Below are 19,697 nucleotides of genomic sequence, written 5' to 3'. Positions count from 1 at the left end.
AAGATTTCTGCAGTAGGAGCCAATGAGGTCAAGGTGTACCAAGAACAGAAGTGAGAAGCACAGGCAGAGAGTATCATCTCTGCATCCTGCTGCCCAAGAGGCTGTCTGTCCAATAATCTGAGTTCAACAACCATTGAATTCTTCCTTGAAAGCTTAACCTATTTGCATTAGATGTGTCTCTCAGGCTCAAAAGAGTCTTACCTGGTAAAGCTACTCTTTGGCGAGTACGATTTCTGCATTGCTTTTCATGAGCCTGACCACCCTACAAGGTGGATCTTTCTCCCATTTTGGAGAAGAATAAGCCAATGTTCAAAATTCAGTTGCTGAGTTCAGAAGGATCCAATAATTCACCCACAGTAACATGGTTTGTGCTAGGTTCGTACTTTAAACTCAAAAGTTGCATGCCTCCAAAGCTTTCTACCTTCCACCCCCTAAATCCATAGTTCTTTATCCACAGGTGGAGTTCTTGCTGGAAGATGGTTTCCAAATTAAGGCATTTCCCAGTCTCCCATTCATCCAAGGGTGGTCATGGACTGGGAGAGGTGATGTGTGTCATTTCTGGCTGGGATCTAGAAGAAGGCGTGCCTTCTCTGTTCTTCCACCCCTGGCATGGGGATGAAGAGTCCTGAGAACCTAAGTCAGGGTGGGGCCACCAGCTGGAGGGAGCCTGTCCCTTGAGTGGGAGAAAAAGCACCCACTCACCAGGACCACTGACCACAGATTGCTGCGGAAACAAACTTCTGTTGCTTTAACCTGTAGAAAATAAGGCATTGATTTATTCCATCCTGCTTATGCTAAGTGATACACCATGCTAATTTCTTTTTGAGAAATAACTTTCCATCCTAATTCCAGTCGACTCAAAACAGCCCTCTTTGTGATTTTCAATGTTAGAACTACAGAAAACAACAAGTGAAAAGGAAAATCTGAATCTGTCACTTTACTCTCGTTTACAGAGTGCCAGAAACCAGCAGATTCCTCAAATGTCTTGTGTGTCCCCATGATTTAAAGGAGTAAAATATTTGGGTTGAAAAATCAATTCAAAGAATGAGGACTATCTGATCAGGCATGCTAGAAATCTAGCTGTTTGGCTCTTACTTGATTAGTTTTTATTTGATAGGAATAATATATTCTGGAATAACTTACACACCATATTTCCAAGATAGGATTTCAATATATTTTAAATACACATTGGGAAGTGATTCAATATGCGTGAATCATCACAGGCAAGATGCTAATCTTGTAATCATGAGTTTAGATTGGAAGAAAATGGAGAAGCACTAGGAAAAGAAAATAGGATAGAAGACGTGTCCCCACATACAGAATTATGATTATCTGAGGGCCGTAAGTTTGGGGGGAAATATAAAAAAAAGCTCATTAAAAATATGAAGCCTCCCAACTTTGTGACTCTGGATGATGCCTTTGGATTAATTTGATTTTTCAAAATAAATCAAAAGCCAAAGTTCATAAATCTTACCATTTTAATCAAGTTTGCTCAGAAGACTGAATTGAGTTTGGGCCCTGAATGTTGCTGACTATGATCTTGACAGCTGGTTTTATTTAGAATATCTCATCATCATCATGAGATGGATTCCAAGCTCCCTATACAGGAGCCATATTGGACCCCCCCCCCCCACAGTGGAAAATCCTAGCACATCACAGGGCCCCAGCACTTGGTCTTTAGAGAGTTTTTTCCTCCTCTGTTGACTCTCATTTCCTTGTGATCTCAGTTCCGATTCATGGCTTCAAATTCCATCTAAATGCTAATGACTCCCAAATTTATATCTCTGGCCCTGACATCTCCCCTAGACACAGGACGACTCTATCCAACACATCCACAATTGAGCTCCGGGTCTCATGTCTCTCTCGACCGCCATAATCCCTGTCTCAATTTTTGGCTCAGACCCCAATCCTTGCTGTTGATCTTGACTCTTGCCCTACTCTTCAAAAAATGGCCTTATTGAGATAGAATTGACATATCGCAACACATTGTTAAGGTGTGCTGTTCAGTCGTCTTCAGTGTATTCACAGAGTTGTGCGAGCATCACCACTACCTAATTTTTAAGCATTTTTACCACCCTCCTCTAAAACCTTACCCATTACCAGTCACCCCTATTCGTACCTCATTCCAGCCTCTGCCAACTAGTAAACTTCTTTCTGTCACTATGTGTTGGCCTCTTCTAGACATTTCATATAAATGTAATAATATAATAGAAGGCTTTTTATGGCTTGCTTTGGCTTAACACAACATCTTCAAGGTCCCCACGTTGTAACACGTATCAGTATTTTTTGTTGTTGTTGTTAAACTTGGCCAATGTATAGATGTTCCACATTTTGTTTACTCATTCACCAGGTGATGGACATGCATTTTATTTCTTCTTCTTGGTTATTATAAACAATGCTGCTATGAGGATTCAAATACAAATATTAGTGTGAACATGTTTTCAATTCTCAGGGGTATAACCCTGGGACTAGAATTGCTGGTTACATGGTCACTCAATGATTAACATGTGGGAACTGCCAAAATGTTTTTCAAAATAATTCAAAATTCCTATTAGCAACGTGTAAGGTTTGAAATTTCTTCTCATTCTTATCAACATTTGTTATTGTCTATATTTTGATTTTAGCCTTCCTCATGGCTAATGAATCCTATGGCTAATGAGGTTGAGCATCTCGTCATCTACTTATGCCTACTTTTGAAGAAATGTTCATTCAAATCCTTTGCCCATTTTTAATTGGGTTATTTTTTATATGGCTGAGCATTAAGAGTTCTTTATATCCTAGATGCAAGTTCCTCATCAGATATGTGACTCACAATATTTTCCCCATTTATGTAGGTTGTCTATTATTTGTATTAATGGTATGCCTTTTGAAGCACTGATGTTTCTAATTTTGATGAAGTCTAATGTTTTTTCTTTCGTTTCTTGTGCTTTTGGTGTCATATCCAAGAACTCATTCCCGATCCAACATCATGAAGATTTACTCATATGTTTCACTAGGAGTTTTATGGTTTTGCACTTATAGTCAGGTCTATGATCCATTTAAGCTCGTTTTTACATATGGTAAGAGGCAGGAATCCAACTTTATCTTGTTCTTTTTTTTTTAATGTGGATAACCAGCTGACCCAGCAAATTTACAGAAGAGATTATTCTTTTCCCATTTAGTGGTCTTCACATTTTTGTTGAAAGTCAAATGACCATAAAGATGAGGGTTTATTTCTTGATTCCCAATTATTTCTTAACTCCCTATTGCTATACATCTACTTCATACCATCTCCACACTGTGTTATTCACTATCATTTTGTAATTAGTTTTAAAGTTGGGAAATGTGAGTTCTTCAATTTTCTTCTTCTTCAAGTTTGTTTTGGCTATTCTGAGTTTCTTGCATTCCCATATGAGTCTTAGTATTGAACCAATTTCTGGGGAAAAAAAAGGCACCTGAGGTTTTGATTAAAAAAAATACATTGAATATGTTCATTGATTTGCAAAGCATTGCCATCTTAACTAGATTAAATCTTCCCATCTTTAAAAGCAGAATGCCTTTTCATGTATTTATGTCTTCTTTGTAATTTCTTTCCAAAGTATTTTGTAGATTTGGGAGCATAAATTTTGCATTTTGAATTCTGCATTCATTGAGATATCATATCTTGCCCTTTGATGTGCTGATATGGTTTATTACATTGATTTTCATGTATTGAACAACCCTGGCCTTCCTGGGATAAATCCTACTTGGTCCTATGATAGAAGTATTTTGATATGTTGCTGGATTCAGTTTGCTGGCATTTTGATGAGGACTTTTGCATTCATATTCACCAAAGATACTGGCTTAAAATTTTCTTGGAATGTACTTATCTGAGTCTGGCATCAGGTGATGGACTGGACTCCTAGAGTCAGTTGGGAAGTCTTCTCCTTTCTCTCTCTTGGAAGTTTGTGAAGGATTGGTATGCTAATTCTTCAAAGTGTTTGGCAGAATTCACCAGTGTTTCCATCTGAGCCTAACTGTTCTTTGAGTAAATTTTTATTATTTTATAACTCCATCTCTTTACATGTTATAGGTATATTCTGATTTTTTCTTCTTAAGCCAGTTATTATAGCTCGGCTCTTTCTAGAAATGTGCACATTTCATCTAGGTTACCTAATGTGTTGACATTGAAATTATTCATAGTTTACCTTATGAGCCAAAGCCCTTACCCAGGACTGTGTGGCCCTTCAAACCCTCCTCCCTGTGCTACTCCATTTTTGCTTTAATCTCATGTCCTAGGTGGCTCCCACCTCCTTTTTTTTTTTTTTTTTTTGCAGATAAATGTGTGGCTTGTCTCTTCATTTCTTTCAGACCTTTCCTGAAATGTCACCTTGGTGTGTTCATTCCTAATAAACCCCTAGGGAACAGAAACCGAATTTTCCTGCTCTTTGTTTCCCCATTACCTGCCTTCTCCATAGCACTTGTTATCACCTGACATATCAGTATTTCATTTTATTTTAATTATTTTCTGCATGCCTTTCTTCCACCCCAGATTGTAACCTCCATGTAATAGGGCACTTGGGCTGTCTCTTTGCTGGAAGACTGCTTGATACATGATAGGCACTCAGTAGCTTTGTTAAATGAATGATTGTATGAATGAGGCCTGTTTCTTGTGATCACAGAGAAGACAGATCTATTTTATTAGCTTACTACAGCCACTATAATATTTCTGCCGGGAGACATAACCAACAAAAATGTTTTTTCTCACAGTTATAGGGATTGGAAGCCCAAGATCAAGGTGTGTCTGTAGGACTGAGTTCTTGTGATGCTTCTGTCTTTGGCTTGCAAGATGGCAAGATGTTTGTCTTATAAGTCTATTGCTGTGACCTTATATGGCCACCTCTTGGTCTATGTTTTCCCTAATCCCCCTTTTTTATAAGGACACCAGTCATCTTGAATTAGGGCCTACTGTAATGACCTCAATTAATTTTTTAAAGGCCCTGAACCTAAATGTAGTCACATTCTAGGCACTGAGGGTTGGGATTTAAATAGATGAATTTTTGAAGGAGCCACAATTCAATCCATGGTACCCATCAATCACTTATGCTACGAGTGGTCAGCAAGCTGGCTTATATATCCACACAAAGCAGTGACATTGGTTTCCTTCCACATTCCACAGATTCACTCCAAATTCCCTCCCTCTGGCCCCAGGACAGCCCGGTAGAGAAGGTAGAAAGATCATGAAAACTTGTCCTATTCACTTAATGAGCAAGGGAAATGATGAGCAGAGAAAATCAGTGAGACTTCTTTTGTATATATATAAAAAAAATAGTACATTACAAAGGCTATACAATAACCAAACTTTAGAGGTCAACAGGACCTTTGGTATAAAGAGAGATGTGCAGGCAAGCAAAATGAAGCAGCAATGTTACCATTGTAAGGCTTAGAGGTGACTTTTTGGAATGGGTCTACTTGCCCTGTGTGTATTAAAAAATAAGAGACAACCATTGTGGCAAGGGGCTGCTGTATCCCTAAGGTTCCTGTTCCATTCCCAGCTCCCCTTGTCCATCCTCTAAATACTCAGAATACTCGGGACACAGAATATTTGAAGTGTGCAAACAGGGGCCTAAATTCTGGAAGGTCTACTCACCCCAACACTGAACACCAGGCCTCCCTGAGCCTTCAATTGCTGGCATAACCTCCCTGGCTAGGGCAGACTCACACATATAAGCACCATGTGAGTGTTTACCCAGGCAGAGGCCCCTCATGCTGTCAAAGAGGGCAAGGTGACCATGAAAAAAAAATCACCCCTCTGCTGAACCTGGCTTAGAGGACACATGCAACAAAACACAGAGAGGGAAAGACCTTGACCGTGTTGTCCGTGGACATGGAGAATATTTTGTTATCCTCTGAAGATAAGTGGATGTAGATCACCGGAGCCATGTGGCTTCTCAGCAGACCTGTTGGTTTTCTACAATGAAAACAGAACAGATGAACACAAAGCAGTTCTGTCTGCTATTTCTAAATAAAAATGCAAAACTAAACTTGGCCCAGATCTGGCAGTTCTATTCAGCCTGGAAGAGGGTTATGTTTCCCTCTGAAATTGCACAAGTACATATCTTGTGAGATAAAAGGACTGAAGCAAATAATACCTAGTGATAGTGACAGGACTCGCGGTGAGATGAATCCCTGGGCCTCATTTCTCCCTCTGTTAACAATAACACTATAAAAGGAACACGCCAGGAACTGTCCAAGGTAGGGTTGAAATGGATTCAGTGGTAGGTGGTGGCTTTCTGAAGGCTGGTGTGAACAGCATTAAAACCTGGGTGGAAGGGCTTTGTAATAGAAGGGATCACAGTGTCCTTGGAGGATCTCAGGGCTGGGTCCCATGAGAGGGTGAGGAGGTGGGGAGAAGAGAGGCAGGACTGGGGTTCAGGAGGGAGAGCCCATGTATTTACATAACCAAGACAGGAAGCAACTTGTTCTCAATTACCAGACAAATGGGAACCTAAGGTAACAGAAGTAGATGGAAAATGATTTTTCTTTGTTATGTCTCTGACACTGTGCTGAGGGTCTTATGTGGATTATCTCATTTTTTTGATTTTCATTATTGTTCTAGGAGGTGGGTCCTTTAGTGATCACCACTGTAGAGGAGGAAATGGCAGCTGTAGCTCTTGGTCAGCGTTGCTTGGCCAGGAAGTGAGGCACCAGCTGAGCCACATGCTCAACCGCTGCTTGGCACCAACTTGGGTGCCTCTGCATGACTGAAGGGCACAGGGTCACCTGCGGATCCCTGAAGATGCCTGGGAGATTGGCTAGGCCCGGAATCCTGGCATGTCCCACGTGACTTGTGCTCATCCCTGAATCTCCACTGCCCAGCACAGGAGAACCAGCTCCCCATCTCCCAGTCTCCGTCTTCAACTCCTCTCAGTGGGAATGACAAACTGACTTTGATCCTCTACTCTGCCATTACTTGCAAGAAGTCACTTAATTTCTCTGGGCTCCAGTTTCTTCATTTGTAAATGGGCTTAATGTGAGGATCAGAGAGGCTGTATGTGCTGTATGGTACCCAGTACAGAGTAGGTGCTCAATAAAATGGTCTTTTTTGTTGTTATCAAGAAAGTGCTCCATAGGGTCTACCATGAAAGGTATGTATCTGATTCTAGAGTGTAATGATTACCACTGAGAGGGAGATGGGAATGTACCTTCAATGGTCACACTGTTCAGTACCCCGCTACCCAAATTCCAGGCTTCCCAGAACAATTCTCATTTCTTATGTCAATTATACTTGCCTTTCCTGTCAATTCTGCTGTGCCTGAAGGGTGTTACCATTAATTCTGTAGAGCCATTAATTCTGACAGGGCTAAACAACCTCTGTGGAGAACTGAGTGTACACTTGGGGGCTGAGTAAGGTGCACTAAAAACATCCATTACACATCAAAATCCCTAATAGCTTTCTGTGACCAAGAGGGTGAGGGGTTCATGGTAGGGCAGGCAGCAATGTGATTAAAGGGACCCGCTGAGATGCAGGTGAACGGTAGCTCCACACAGTCTCTCTGTCCTTGTAAGGTATTTACATTTTTAAACGACTTGTAATGAACTCCAAAAATAATCCCTTTACAGGCTACAGACAGAAGTTTCCCAGACGGTGTGTAAGGGATATTAATTTTGGTCAGAGGTTCTTAAGTCATTCTAATAGGGAATCCCCAGTCCTGCTTCCAATTATCTTCCTACACTGATGGCCCTCTTGATGGGAGAAAGACAAGTTACCCAGGCAGATGAGGATTCCAGACTCGAATTATTTGATCCAGGCCACCTGTCAGCAGTAAGTTCTTTCTCCGGCAGAAGAAGAATGCCTTCACTCCTTTATGGATACGAAAAACTGTTTGATCATATTCTGCTCGCCTCTGGGGCAGAGCAAGGCATGCGTGGCCTTTTCTTGTCTTGACATCTTTCCTAACGTTCCTTATCTCTTTCATCTTTTGCTTGACATTTGTTGTTCCCACTGTGCACCCTGAAATTATTCACAGAAAAGCAAAACACAGTTTCTTAATAAGATCAGTCAATTTCCCGACAGGGTTGCTGATCACTAAAGGTCCCTGATTCATTTTCAACAACAACTGGTATTTTCTTCTTCCTCCACCTCCAGGTGTTAACTACAGATAGTCTGAAGAAGAAAAGCGGTGTGTGTGAGAAAAGTAAGATTTCCCCCCTCCTTTTCTAAACAGAGACAAGAAGAGTCACCTGGAAACAGAGGTAGCATGAAGGCCATCCTATTTGGAGGAAACCCAGCACCAACAAGGATCTTATTTGATCCGAACACAAACTCACTGATTCAAGCACATTTACCTCCGTCTTAGGGGTGACAAAATGTATATGGAGAAGTTAAGAGACTTGTCATGGAGGAAATGGAACTAGCATCAAATTCAGCACTGACTCTGACATTGGGACTCATCCAGTTGACCTCTCAGTTCTAAAATCAACCAGAAAATTTTGTCTACAATTGACAGATATTTTCAGCCAAATACTTACAACAGTTTATGAATCCACTGAACAATAGAATGATAATGGTCACATCATTTAGTAGCAATTAGTGGTCCTCTGGGAGGTTTCAGACATGGGTTTCACCAGAAAATCAATGAAAGAAATCCTCGATACCTTCACCAGAGAAAGCCTCTCCCATCCCTACCGCCTGGCTTACCCTGATCACCAACCTCAACCATGTCCAAGGGACCTTGGAGGAAGGACAAAGAATCGTCTTCAGCTTCCACTTCCTATCCCCCAAGTAAGAACTTTCTTTTGTTGCTCATGACCTCATCTATGAGTTGAAGGATAGCTTTGTTTGAGATCTCTGCCTGTTACCCCAAGTTATGAGTCCAACTCTTTTCCCAGAATTAGAGAGAGGAATTTGCAATTCAAATAAGTTCCACTAAGGCAAGTGCATGCTTCATCTGCAAGATCATGTGGTGCTCTATTCACTAGACCTTTGTCCTGTAGAACTCCAACATGGGCCTTATAATTTTGGGGGGCTGTGGATGTAGCACGTGCAAGGTTCTGGGTTTGATCCTCAGGACCCCCCCCCCACACACACAAATTAACAACAACAAAAAAAAGACTTTATGACCTTTCAAGAGAAGTGGGAAATCTTCATTTTTCTTGGAAATTTCCACGACTTAGAATGTCAGTATCAGTTTCCAAACATGTTTTAAATAGTCTGCTTGTTGGTGGCTCCCTTAGCCCACTTGTTATGATTTGGGCGTGAGGTTTCCCCCAAGATCAAGTGTGAGACAATGCAAGAAGGTTTCTAGGAGAAATGATTGGGTTATGAGAGTCCCAATCAGTGCATTAGTTTGCTGATAGGGATTAACTGAGTGGTGGCTGAAGGCGGGTAGGGTGTGGCTGGAGGAGCTGGGTCCCTGGGTGAGTGCCTCTGGAGAATATATTTCACATCTGGCCAATGGAGTCTCTCTCTCTGCTTCCTGATCCTCATGTGAGCTGCTTCCCTTGGCCACACTCTTCCGTCATGTTGTTCTGCCTCACCTTGAGCTCCGAGGAATGCAGCTGGCTGTTTTTGGACTGAGTCCTCTGAAACCGCGAGCCCCCAAATAAACGGATCCTCCTCTAATTGTTCTTGTCAGGTTTTAAAGTCATAGCAGCAAAAAGAGCTGACTACAACACCACTGCTGCCTCTTGGACCCCTTGTTTTAGGGGCTCGTCCTGCAGTGGAGTTCAGAGACAAGTCCAGGAAGCGGGAGGGGCACTCATCATCTTTGGACTTCTCCTGAGTTCTGTCCTTTTGTGTGGCCCAAAGCCCTGATGTTGAGAGTGGCTGCCCTCCACTGAAGGGGTACCACTAGAGAACATGGGATCATTTTCCCAATGATGAGATACATAATTTCCTCATTATTTGAAGCTGTAATCTGAGCTCTGGGCCACTTCTGGACAATCCGTGAACAGTGAACTGAGGTGACAACCCTGCTCTGCATGTGTCTTTCCATAGTGGTGTAGAGAGGCTGGCTTGTCACTCTGGCTCTGTCCCCCCCACCCTCCTTGAACATGCAGTAGGAAGGTAGATAGCCTTGAACAGGCAACTCTTCAGCCACCAGGTGGAGGGGAGAGATGATATTTGGTGAGTGTAGATATTTATAGGAGATGATAGAATGAGCTAAAGAATCTGGGTGAGCACTTTAAGGTCAAAGAGATGCAGCAAACCTGCCTCAAACAGCAGTTTGACACATTCATCCTTTGTGTTGTGAACAGAGATCTGAAACTTCTAAGCAGGTGTGTCACTTTATTTTTATTTTAGTTTTTTTTTTCAAGTAAAGGGGAGAGCAGCCGGTTCATTTGCATGATCGCTAGCAGTTCTTTTCCAACAGAGCCAGACACAGATACACGTTTTAAGTGGTTGTCATGGAAACCAGAGTGCATAGCTCTTCTCCAGGGTCTGAAAGAAGGATGATGAAAAGTTTAAGTAATCTCCATGGAAACCTGGAGCTGATTCCACCGGGTTCAGATCCCCAGCACACTAACTAGTAGGTAAGTCTTCAGGCACTGAGGTCATGGTGGAAGTTTAATTTAGACTATCCACTATGGCTTTTGCCATCAGAGGTGGTCCAGAGGCCACCTCCACAGTTGTGGGCTCAGAGCGTCCCCCAGAGTTGGCAGCTGGGTGTGTGTGTGCCCTGAAGCTCAGGATTTCACTCTTCCTGATTCAACCTGGATTCTGTGGCCAGGCTTGCCCACCTTTACCTGATGCTTTTCTCCACCAATTTCTCAGTATGGCAAGAGCTCATGGATTTGGAGTCACAAAATTGAGCCAGTTTCTTATTTGCAGGAGGCAAGACACTCAAGGTCCAGCTGGGGTTTCTGTGGCCTTGACCAAGATGCATCCTCTTTGCATATTCATTAATAGCAAAAATGAAGCCAGAGATTTCTCTCTTAAATAAAGAAAGGCAAAGTCAAGCACTTCCTAACTGCAGAGCTCTTTAGGCAATCGTTGGTTTTTGTATGATGGTTTTCCTCCTTGGCCAAGGTAAGTCTTCTTGGGAATAAGTGGCTGACTGTGAGTCAAGTTTTGAAGTCCAGAAGTATGTCAAGGTGGATCTCCAAGGTGTTGTGAGGAGCTCTTGCCCAAAGTAGAGATGAGAAGTATGTCAAGGGGAGTCTCAGGAATGGGGGAAATTCCCTCCTTGTTTCCTAAGTAATGATTCTCTGGAAGCCAATTTGGGGTGGGGGTTGGTACTAGGGCCCACAGTTTTGACACACACCCTGACCACAGCAGTCATGTGGGCATGGGGAACCGAGGAGACATGCGGGAGGCAGGGGAGTGGGGAGCTATAAGGAGAAAGGCACAGGAGGAAAATATTGAACACACTTGTTCCTACTGTCCTACTGTATTGTCCTCTGCTTCTCCTGGAACGGACACTACAGAGCACTCTTGGGAGAGAGGTCAATGTGAGTCTGAATTCTGAACTTCACAAATATATTCATTCAATAAATATTTATTGAGCACCTAGTAAGGTGCCATGCACTATTCTAAGCCCATGTGGCACAACAGTGAACATAGCACTCACAAATCCCTGCCTCTAGGGGAAGACAGACCATGAAAACTAAACACAATGGGTGAAGTATAGAGTCCGTCTGAATTATAGAGTCTGATTAGATGTACGGATTTAAATCAGGGCAGAACAAGAAGGAGGATGGGGTATGCCAGGAGTAAGGGTGGACTTTTCCAGAATATAATAAATCAGGCAGGGTAAGCTTCAAGAAGGAGTGATGTTTGAGAAAAGACTTGGAAAAGGAGTAAGATATGTGGACATCTGTGGAGAGGCTTCCAGGAAGAGGGGAGCATTCATGAAGGTTGGTGGGACTAGAGGGGGAGGGGATGGGAAAGAGGATGAGGCCAGAGTGGTAAGGTGTGGGGTAAAGTAAGGGTTGGGGACCAGGAGACTTTGGCTTTTACTGAGTGAGATAGGGGCCTACAGCAGGATCTGCAGAGGTCTGACTCCTAATTTTATGAGGTCTCTCTTGCTGATGTGCAGAAAATAGAAAGTGCAGAAAATAGATGGAATCAAGGAGACCACCTAGGAGACTCTCTCGGTAATGCAGGGAAGAAAAGATAGTGATTCTTACTGAGTGGGAGAAGTGGGGCTGGTGAGAAGTGGCCCGATGTGAGGTGTACTATGAACACAGAGCCAGTAGGTTGGAGGTGGGTTTTGAGAGGAGTCATGGCTTTTGTCCTGAGCAACTGGAAAGATGGACTTAGTATCAACTGAGATTGGGAAGATGGTAGAACAGGTGTGCAGAAAAGATCTGGAACAAGCAAGATTTGGACTTAATTTTGATCTCCATTATCTATCCTAGTGAAGATGTCCATTAGTGAGCCAGCGCAGTTGGAAATACCAGAAAGAACTGGGATAGAAATAAAAATTTGGGAGTGGACAGCATACAGTGGAATTGGAAGGGGTCACCAAGGGAATGATGCAGATGTGGAGGAGATGACCAAGAACTAAACTCTTTAAGCTCCAGCATTAAATCAGACAGATGTGGAGGAACAAGCAAGAGAGAAAGGATTGGGATTTTGAAGCCAAGTGAGAGAAGTCCATTCAGGAAGCCAGAGTGGTCAGTCTCTTCAAATGTAGAAAGAGAAAATGAGATGAAGACTGGTCAGTGGAATCGGCAACATGACAGGCATTGTGGACTCTTATACGAGTGGTTTAGGCACTGTCTTGGGGACCAAGGCCAGGTTGGAGGGTTCTTAGAGAGAATGGGAGGGAAAGAATTGGAAAAGCAAGTACAGGTAACTTTTCTCAGAAGTTTCATTCCAGAGGCTCTCTGAACTTTCACATTCTCATCTTACTGTTATGGTTGGCACATTACAAATACCAAATAAAAATCATTAGATTGATATAGATGTGGGGGCTGATCCTTTGATTATCTGGATATCTAGCTATTAAGAGAGATTTAATTGGTGAAATCATAGTAGTTTAGAGCTATAAGCAATTCTAGTGGCTTCCTTTTCTGTGACGTGAGGACGGATGGACAGGACTCTTAGCATAATGAGGCCTCTGAATCTGAGCTGGAAGGATCTGTAGAACTTGTATCCAACTTTCTTGTTGTATTAGTCTGTTTTCTATTGCTATAACAAAACACCTGAAGCTGGGTACTTAGCAAGTAAAGAGGTTTGTTTAGTTTACAGTATTGGAGGCTGAAAACCCAAGATTGGGTATCCGTCTGCACAACCTCTGATGAAGGATCTGTTGGACTGCATTACAACATAGCAGGTAACACCAGGGAGGGAGCACATGTGAGAGAGATTGCATGGAGAGACAGGAAGCCAGAGAATAGGGAAGGGCCAAGCTTGCTCTTTTTATAAGAATCTACTCTCTTGGAACTAACCAGGGTCTCACAAGAGCTACATTATTTCCTTGCAAGGATTAGTGTCCTCAATAGCCTAACCAGTTTCACCAGGCCACACCTTAAAAGTTCCGTGATCTCTTAGTACTGTGACATTGGGGCCAAGCTTCTCCCATGTGAACTTTTGGGGCATAAATTCAAATAATATCCAAACCTTAGCACATATTGAACTGGAGGGGAAATGGAGACTCCAGATCACAGTTTTATTAGTAGCTGAGCCACAGTTAAAACTCACTGTTCCTTGTTCTAGAGTCATTGCTTTTGATCTGCTCAAATACTGAATTTTGAGCTATTTCAATCTCCAAAGGCTATTTCGGTTTCTTAGAATTCATATTCATTATTGTTCTAGAAAGCCAAATTTCCTAGTTCCGAGAAAGTCTAATGGAAGTTCCCAAGAAACTGAAGCACTGTACCTCTTTTTTCCTAATACTTTGGTGATTTAAATGTCAGTGTATCAGAAATTTATAAAGGAAACTTTCCTTGAAAGATAATGTGAGCTCTTGGGCTATGAAAAGGGCCTCGGGGAAGATTCCTAGCAAGAAAGAAGCAAGATGGTATTTCATACTAGGCTGAGACCTTGGCACAAGTCTTTATTGATTTTTCCATGATGTTCACTGGCAAATGGAATTAGATTTTTCAAGGATAAAAGAAGGGGGAAACTAGAATTTCAGTCTTCCCAAAGGCTCAGAAGTGTTCAGGCACAGTGAGGCTAGAAGGCATCAAAAAAGGAGAAGCTTACATTGTTCCATGGGTGGCTGACTTCTGAGTTGCTGTAAAGTGTGTTAAATGTTTTATGCATCCCCAATGCACTGTGGTGAGCTCCAACCAAGCTCTTAATTAAAGTCCAGACGTGGGACTGAGGGTGGAGCTTGGGAGGAGGGAGAGATGTTAGTTAGCATGTGTCACTTAACAGCAGGGATAAGTTCTAAGAGATGCTTCCTCAGGCATTTCATTATTGTGTGAACACCATAGAGTGTGTAGGTCACTCACGGGATCTCTTATATGATCAAGAAATGATAGGCAAACCCAGATGCATAAGACTGTTCCCAAGAAAACCCAGCATACCCTTCACAGTCAATTTTTCTTATAAGTGCAAGAGTACCCTCTAAAATAACAAGACAGAATATAGTGCTCATACATGAAATCAGTAACACAGCATTTACTATCATTATCAAATATTCTGTACTGGGCACAATTGCATGTTCTGCACTTTTATGCGGCTGGCCGTGAAGTAGGTTTTGTTTACACTGGTATTGCGGCCTGAGTACTGTATTGCATTATGACATCATGACAGCTATCATGTCACTAGGCAACAGGAATTTTTGAGTTCTATTATAATCTTCAAAGACCACTATTGTGTATGCAGCCTGTTCTCGACTGGAATCTTGTACTGTGGCACGTGGCCGCCTACAACTCTGACACCTCTTGATTATCCCTCTGCCCCATCAGGTAGGCCTGTCAGGGCAGCAGACAGGAGAATCTGCTGTCTCTGACTCTGACTCAGGGTATTTGGGTATTCATGGATTCCCTTCTTAAGCTGCTGCTGCTTAAGGTACGTAGGGGATCCATGCAGAGATCCTGGGCAGAATCTATTGGCAACAAACTTCTCGATGCCCTGGGAATAAATGATTCCATTATTTTCCCCCCTCAGGTTACAGCCTTATTTTATCCCAAGGTGAGAAGCTGTCCCAGAACAGGTCCCAGGATGTGAAGGGCTTTACAAGCCCAATTGTAGGGAACGGCAGTGGTACATTGGCTTTGGAGTCAGGAAAACCAGAGCCCAGTCCCTTTGGGTCTCTTGTACCTAAGTGTCCTGGTGAGCAAACTTACCTAAGCTTATATGTCCTCATCTATAAAATATGTTTACATAGAATTCACACCTTCCCTGACCACTGTGAAGATCAAATAGTGTCATGCATGTGATTGGCTCATGATCTTTGCTGCAAAATAAAGTCACATCTAAAAATACAGATGCCTGGGCAGTCTCTCTTTGAAAAGAGGTTTTTACTTTTAGCTGCATATCAGAATCACTGCAGAAATTTTTAAAAGCTGCAATGCCCAGGCTTCATTCACACCAATTAAATCAGAATCTCTGAGGGTAAAACCCAAGGTAAGCAGATTTTACAAAGTCTCCCAGGTGATTCTAATGGGTACCCCAAACTGAGAACCACTGGAAAATATCAAATATGAAAATTAGTGTGAATGAGTAAGTGCCAAACACGTGTAAATTATCATCATCAGTATCAACTTGAACATTAAATATGATGATGGTGACGTTGAATAATTGGAAGGGGCTTTCCAACATAATCTAGAGGCCTTCACAGAATAATTATGAAGTTTAATGAAGTAAGTATGAAGAGTTAAGAAGGTCTTCAAGGGTTGGGTTATTAACAAATGTTAGTACGTCATTGTGGGGAAAGAATGTTTCTCAGGCTTTGAGGGGCACACAACTCACCACAGTCCTTTTCAATGCAGACTCAGATTCAGTCGTTCTAGGAAGAAGCCTGAGACTCTGAATTTCCAACACACTCCTAAGCAATTCCCTGGCTATGGGTCTGAGGGTTAGAAGCAAAGGCTTTGGGCACAGCCTGGATTCCAGCCTTGGCCTTCCATTCTGAGTTGTGTGACACAGGGTAGTAGTCATTCTCTACTTTTTTGGCCATTAGTAAACCTCCCCTCCCAGTTCCTGCTTGGAAATCAGGTCCTCCCTCACTTTGATGCTATAATTTTAATGAGTACTGCCAGGTTCTGATGGCCCCTGCTCTTCCTGGGTTGGCTGGATCATGATTGTCCCAACAATGGGCCAAACTAATTTAATAAGATACTTCCCAGTTTGGCTGGACTGGGGACCAAGATTATCAGTCAGTCCCCAGTCTCTGTTGGTGGCAAAGCTATGTGAGGCATGGGCTCACTACCCTCTGAGGGGACTGGTGTACAGATGAGACTTTCTGAGATGGAGAAGCATTTGAGTCTCTGTTCCCAGGATTTCCCAATAAGGAGCTGCTTTGTTTTCCTGCTCTTCCTGTATTGCCTGAGCCACCCCCAGGATTCTCCTTCCTGCTTCCATCAGTTTGAGTTGAACTTCTTTCAGTGTAGTAAAAACGACCTCTGACCAATCGCCTGGTCATTCTGTGCTTTAGCCGACTCATCTCTTAGATGGGGCAGGCAGCGAGGTGCAAACCATAGGTTGTGACGGTGGTTAAACAGGGCCACACATGTAAGGCACTTAAGGCAGAGCCCGACCTTAGGGAAGTGTTCTAGTTGGGAAGCTCCAGGGCAGGCAGAAGACTGCATCTACTGCAGACCATGAGCTGATACCCTGGGACTCGTCCATCATAAAGGGAGTGGATTCCTGGTTCAAATTTGGGTCAGTCAGCCAGGTGTGGTGGCACATGCCTGTAATCCCAGTGACTTAGGAGGCTGAGGCAGGAGGATCCCAAGTTCAAAGCCAGCCTCAGCAAAAGCAAAGCACTAAGCAACTCATTGAGACCCTGTCTCTAGATTAAAATACAAAATAGGGCTGGGATGTGGCTCAGTGGTTGAGTGCTCCTGAATTCAATCCCCAGTATGCACCCCCCAAAAAAAATTTGGGTCAGCTAGACCTCTCCAAGTCCATCCAATGCTAGATGTACGTCTTCAGTCTAGCCAACAAAAAATGACTCCCCCATAAATAGCACAGACTCCCCTACACCATAAACCCAAGATCAGCTTGGTCAAGTTCATGCCCAGACTTAGCTGTTTATTAGGGACTATGGTTTGAATGTGTTTCCCCAAAATTCATGTGTTAGAAACTTATTTCACTGGGCAGCAGTATTGGGAGGTGGGGCCTAAAGGGAGGTGTTTAGGTCATGAGGGCTCCACCCATAGGTATGGGTTACTTTTCAAGGGAATGATTGTTACAAAATTGAACACTTCCAAATGTACTCACTTGTCTGTTCACATTTCCATTGTGAGATCATGCTGTGTGAGAGCCATCTTCAGATGCTGACACCATGTCCTTGGACTTCCAGCCCCCAGAATCATAACCCAGATAAAACTCTTTTCTTTATAAGTTACCCTAGTCTGTGGTATTCAGTTACAACAGCAAATGACTGAGATACTGGGGTCATCCCCTAAGATTGAGAGATGTATTGGGAGATAGGTATTCCCTTGGCCTTTCTTGGATTTCACTTGGTCTATGTCCAGCTTCTAGAAACTACACATGTTGGATCTTCCCACCTTTAGAATTCCTTAAAAGTCCCCAATCCTACAAATGCCCCATTTCAACAATTTCATACGGATATCATTATATATTCAATACCATGTAGCACATTAGAGGTGCTCACACAGTAGAGCCTGGCATTGCTTAGAGTGGATTTTGCTTATTTCAACTCAACACATATTGACGGAGCTCTTGGTGTGTGCAAATTCAGTGCCAGGCATGCTGTCCCCTCACTGCCTCTCCAGCAGCCCCAGGGCATGAGGCTCATGAAATTAAAAACACATTCAGCTGCGGAGGAGGACTAATGTTTGAATGGCATCAGGAGTTACTAGCAGAGTGCCGGATGCCCACCGCAATACAGAAAAGAAAAGGGTGGGAGGCCTCCAGAGATTCGCCACCCAGAGAGAGAGAACAACTGCGATCATGATAGGAGCGTCTGCAGTACCTATTACCAGAGCTGTGGGCTCGTGGTTGGAGCTGGAAATGACAGCTTTCAGAGAATCACAGTAGTTCAGCTAAAAGAAAAAAATAAGTGAGAAAACACTAATTAATACAAAGATCACGCACCAGGTCAAGGAAGAGTTTCTAATAATGTTTAAAGCATTCTTCCCGAACATATTTCATGAAGGAACCACTGTGCGGAGGATAGGAAAAAAAAATTCAAGCACCCATGTGTGTTCCTGGGGTAGTGCAGTGTGTACGATGGTCTCTTCCCTCCAAACTGCTCGAGGCTAACACCAGAACAAGCAATTCCTGAGCACCCTGTCTGCTGCAGCTTTAAATTGGAAGCAATACTGAATAGATCCTGGGAGGCGTAGGCTCTTCCCCTGTCTTTGAGAATTGAGAACGGGGTCCTGAGATAAGTGTGTGGGTAACCAGGGCTTTGGGGCAGGACCCTGATGGACCGCCAAGGTCAATCTTAGGTACAAGGAATGAGATTTGGAGGGATTTGAGTTCTCCCCTCAGGCCACCTTCTCCGGCAGAAGTCCTAATTCAGAATCTGAACATACAGAGTGGATATAGTCACACTAGTATTGGAAGCATGGTGTGAACTCTGTGTCCCCAACCCAGACCCCCACAAGAGGTCAAGGTCAACAAGAAGTGTGGCTCCATTAAGCTACATGGAGGAAGCCAGGCATCAGGGCCAAGCTTTGTATGATGCCATTATTGTGAGCTGGGCTTTCAAAGGCAAACCAACGGGGACAGAAAGTCGATTGGTGGAGGCCTGCAGCTGGGCGTGGGAATGGGCTGGAGGGATGTCACCCAGTGACCGAAACATTCTAAAACCGGATCCTGGTGATTATTTTACTCAGTAAAGTTACTCTCAATAAGTCGTACATGTAGGATGAACTTATGATATATAAATTGTAACCAATAAAGGAGAAGGAAATACAAAATCTTATTTCAACCGCTTTTGAGAAACACATCATAGTATTACATTTGCTTATTTGGTCAAATCATTGTTTTCTTTCTGCTTTTAGCTTTCTTAACTCACATTTCTGTTCTGCAGCAGGATTGATATTTGGTCTTCTCCAATTTGTGTTTGAAACTTTGTTGGTATTTGTCTTTTAAACAAACGTGGTTTTCGTGGTCCAAGTTTTCTTTCCCTCTAATTTTCCTTTTCACGTTCAAACACGTTTGGTGGTGCCCCTCACTATCACTCAGTAGGATTTCTTACGGTTCTTTCTCGCATAAGTCTTCTTAATTTGGAAGCTTCTCTACCTGCTTGAAGCCTGGTGTTTTCTGAAGGAGGAAACAGCTGCTGACACGAGCTTGTGTTCCTGCCTTCCATGGACTCGTCATATGACCCTGAAGACTCCTGCTCCCCTGCCTGTCCCTTGGGCTGGTGTGTCCACTCTGCCATTTGGTCTCTGGGCTCTCTTAACATAAATGACAATGCCTTGCTTTGTTATACACTGATAAACCCCAGTTCAGCTCCTCAGAGGAAGGCTCAGGGACTCAATGTCATGTCCATAATCCACTAATGGTCCTAAGACACTCTGGTCACTTGAGTTGGCTTTTACTCCAACAAGAGGAAGGGCAATCTATGCACTATCTTCTGACCCAAAGGATACCTGGGACAAGGTCCCCCAAACTGATCCCACCAGGAAGTTCAAACTGA

At 43.0% G+C, this 19,697-nt stretch overlaps 1 protein-coding gene across 1 annotated transcript in view; it reads right to left on the bottom strand.

The window, feature by feature from the left end:
• Positions 1–19,697, bottom strand: part of LOC308646091 (cilia- and flagella-associated protein 337-like) — a gene marked incomplete at both ends in the record, with an annotated part of 119,530 nt that overhangs the window by 37,029 nt on the left and 62,804 nt on the right. The window contains 2 exons of the mRNA XM_081288659.1: positions 5,824–5,929; positions 7,729–7,865. Coding sequence (XP_081144785.1) covers positions 5,824–5,929; positions 7,729–7,865 — 243 coding nt within the window. The remainder of the gene's footprint in view (positions 1–5,823; positions 5,930–7,728; positions 7,866–19,697) is intronic.

Source organism: Spermophilus citellus (assembly GCF_964194105.1).
Source record: "Spermophilus citellus genome assembly, chromosome: 1".
NCBI classification, from domain to species: Eukaryota; Metazoa; Chordata; class Mammalia; order Rodentia; family Sciuridae; genus Spermophilus; species Spermophilus citellus.
This window is presented reverse-complemented; position numbering and strand designations above follow the sequence as displayed.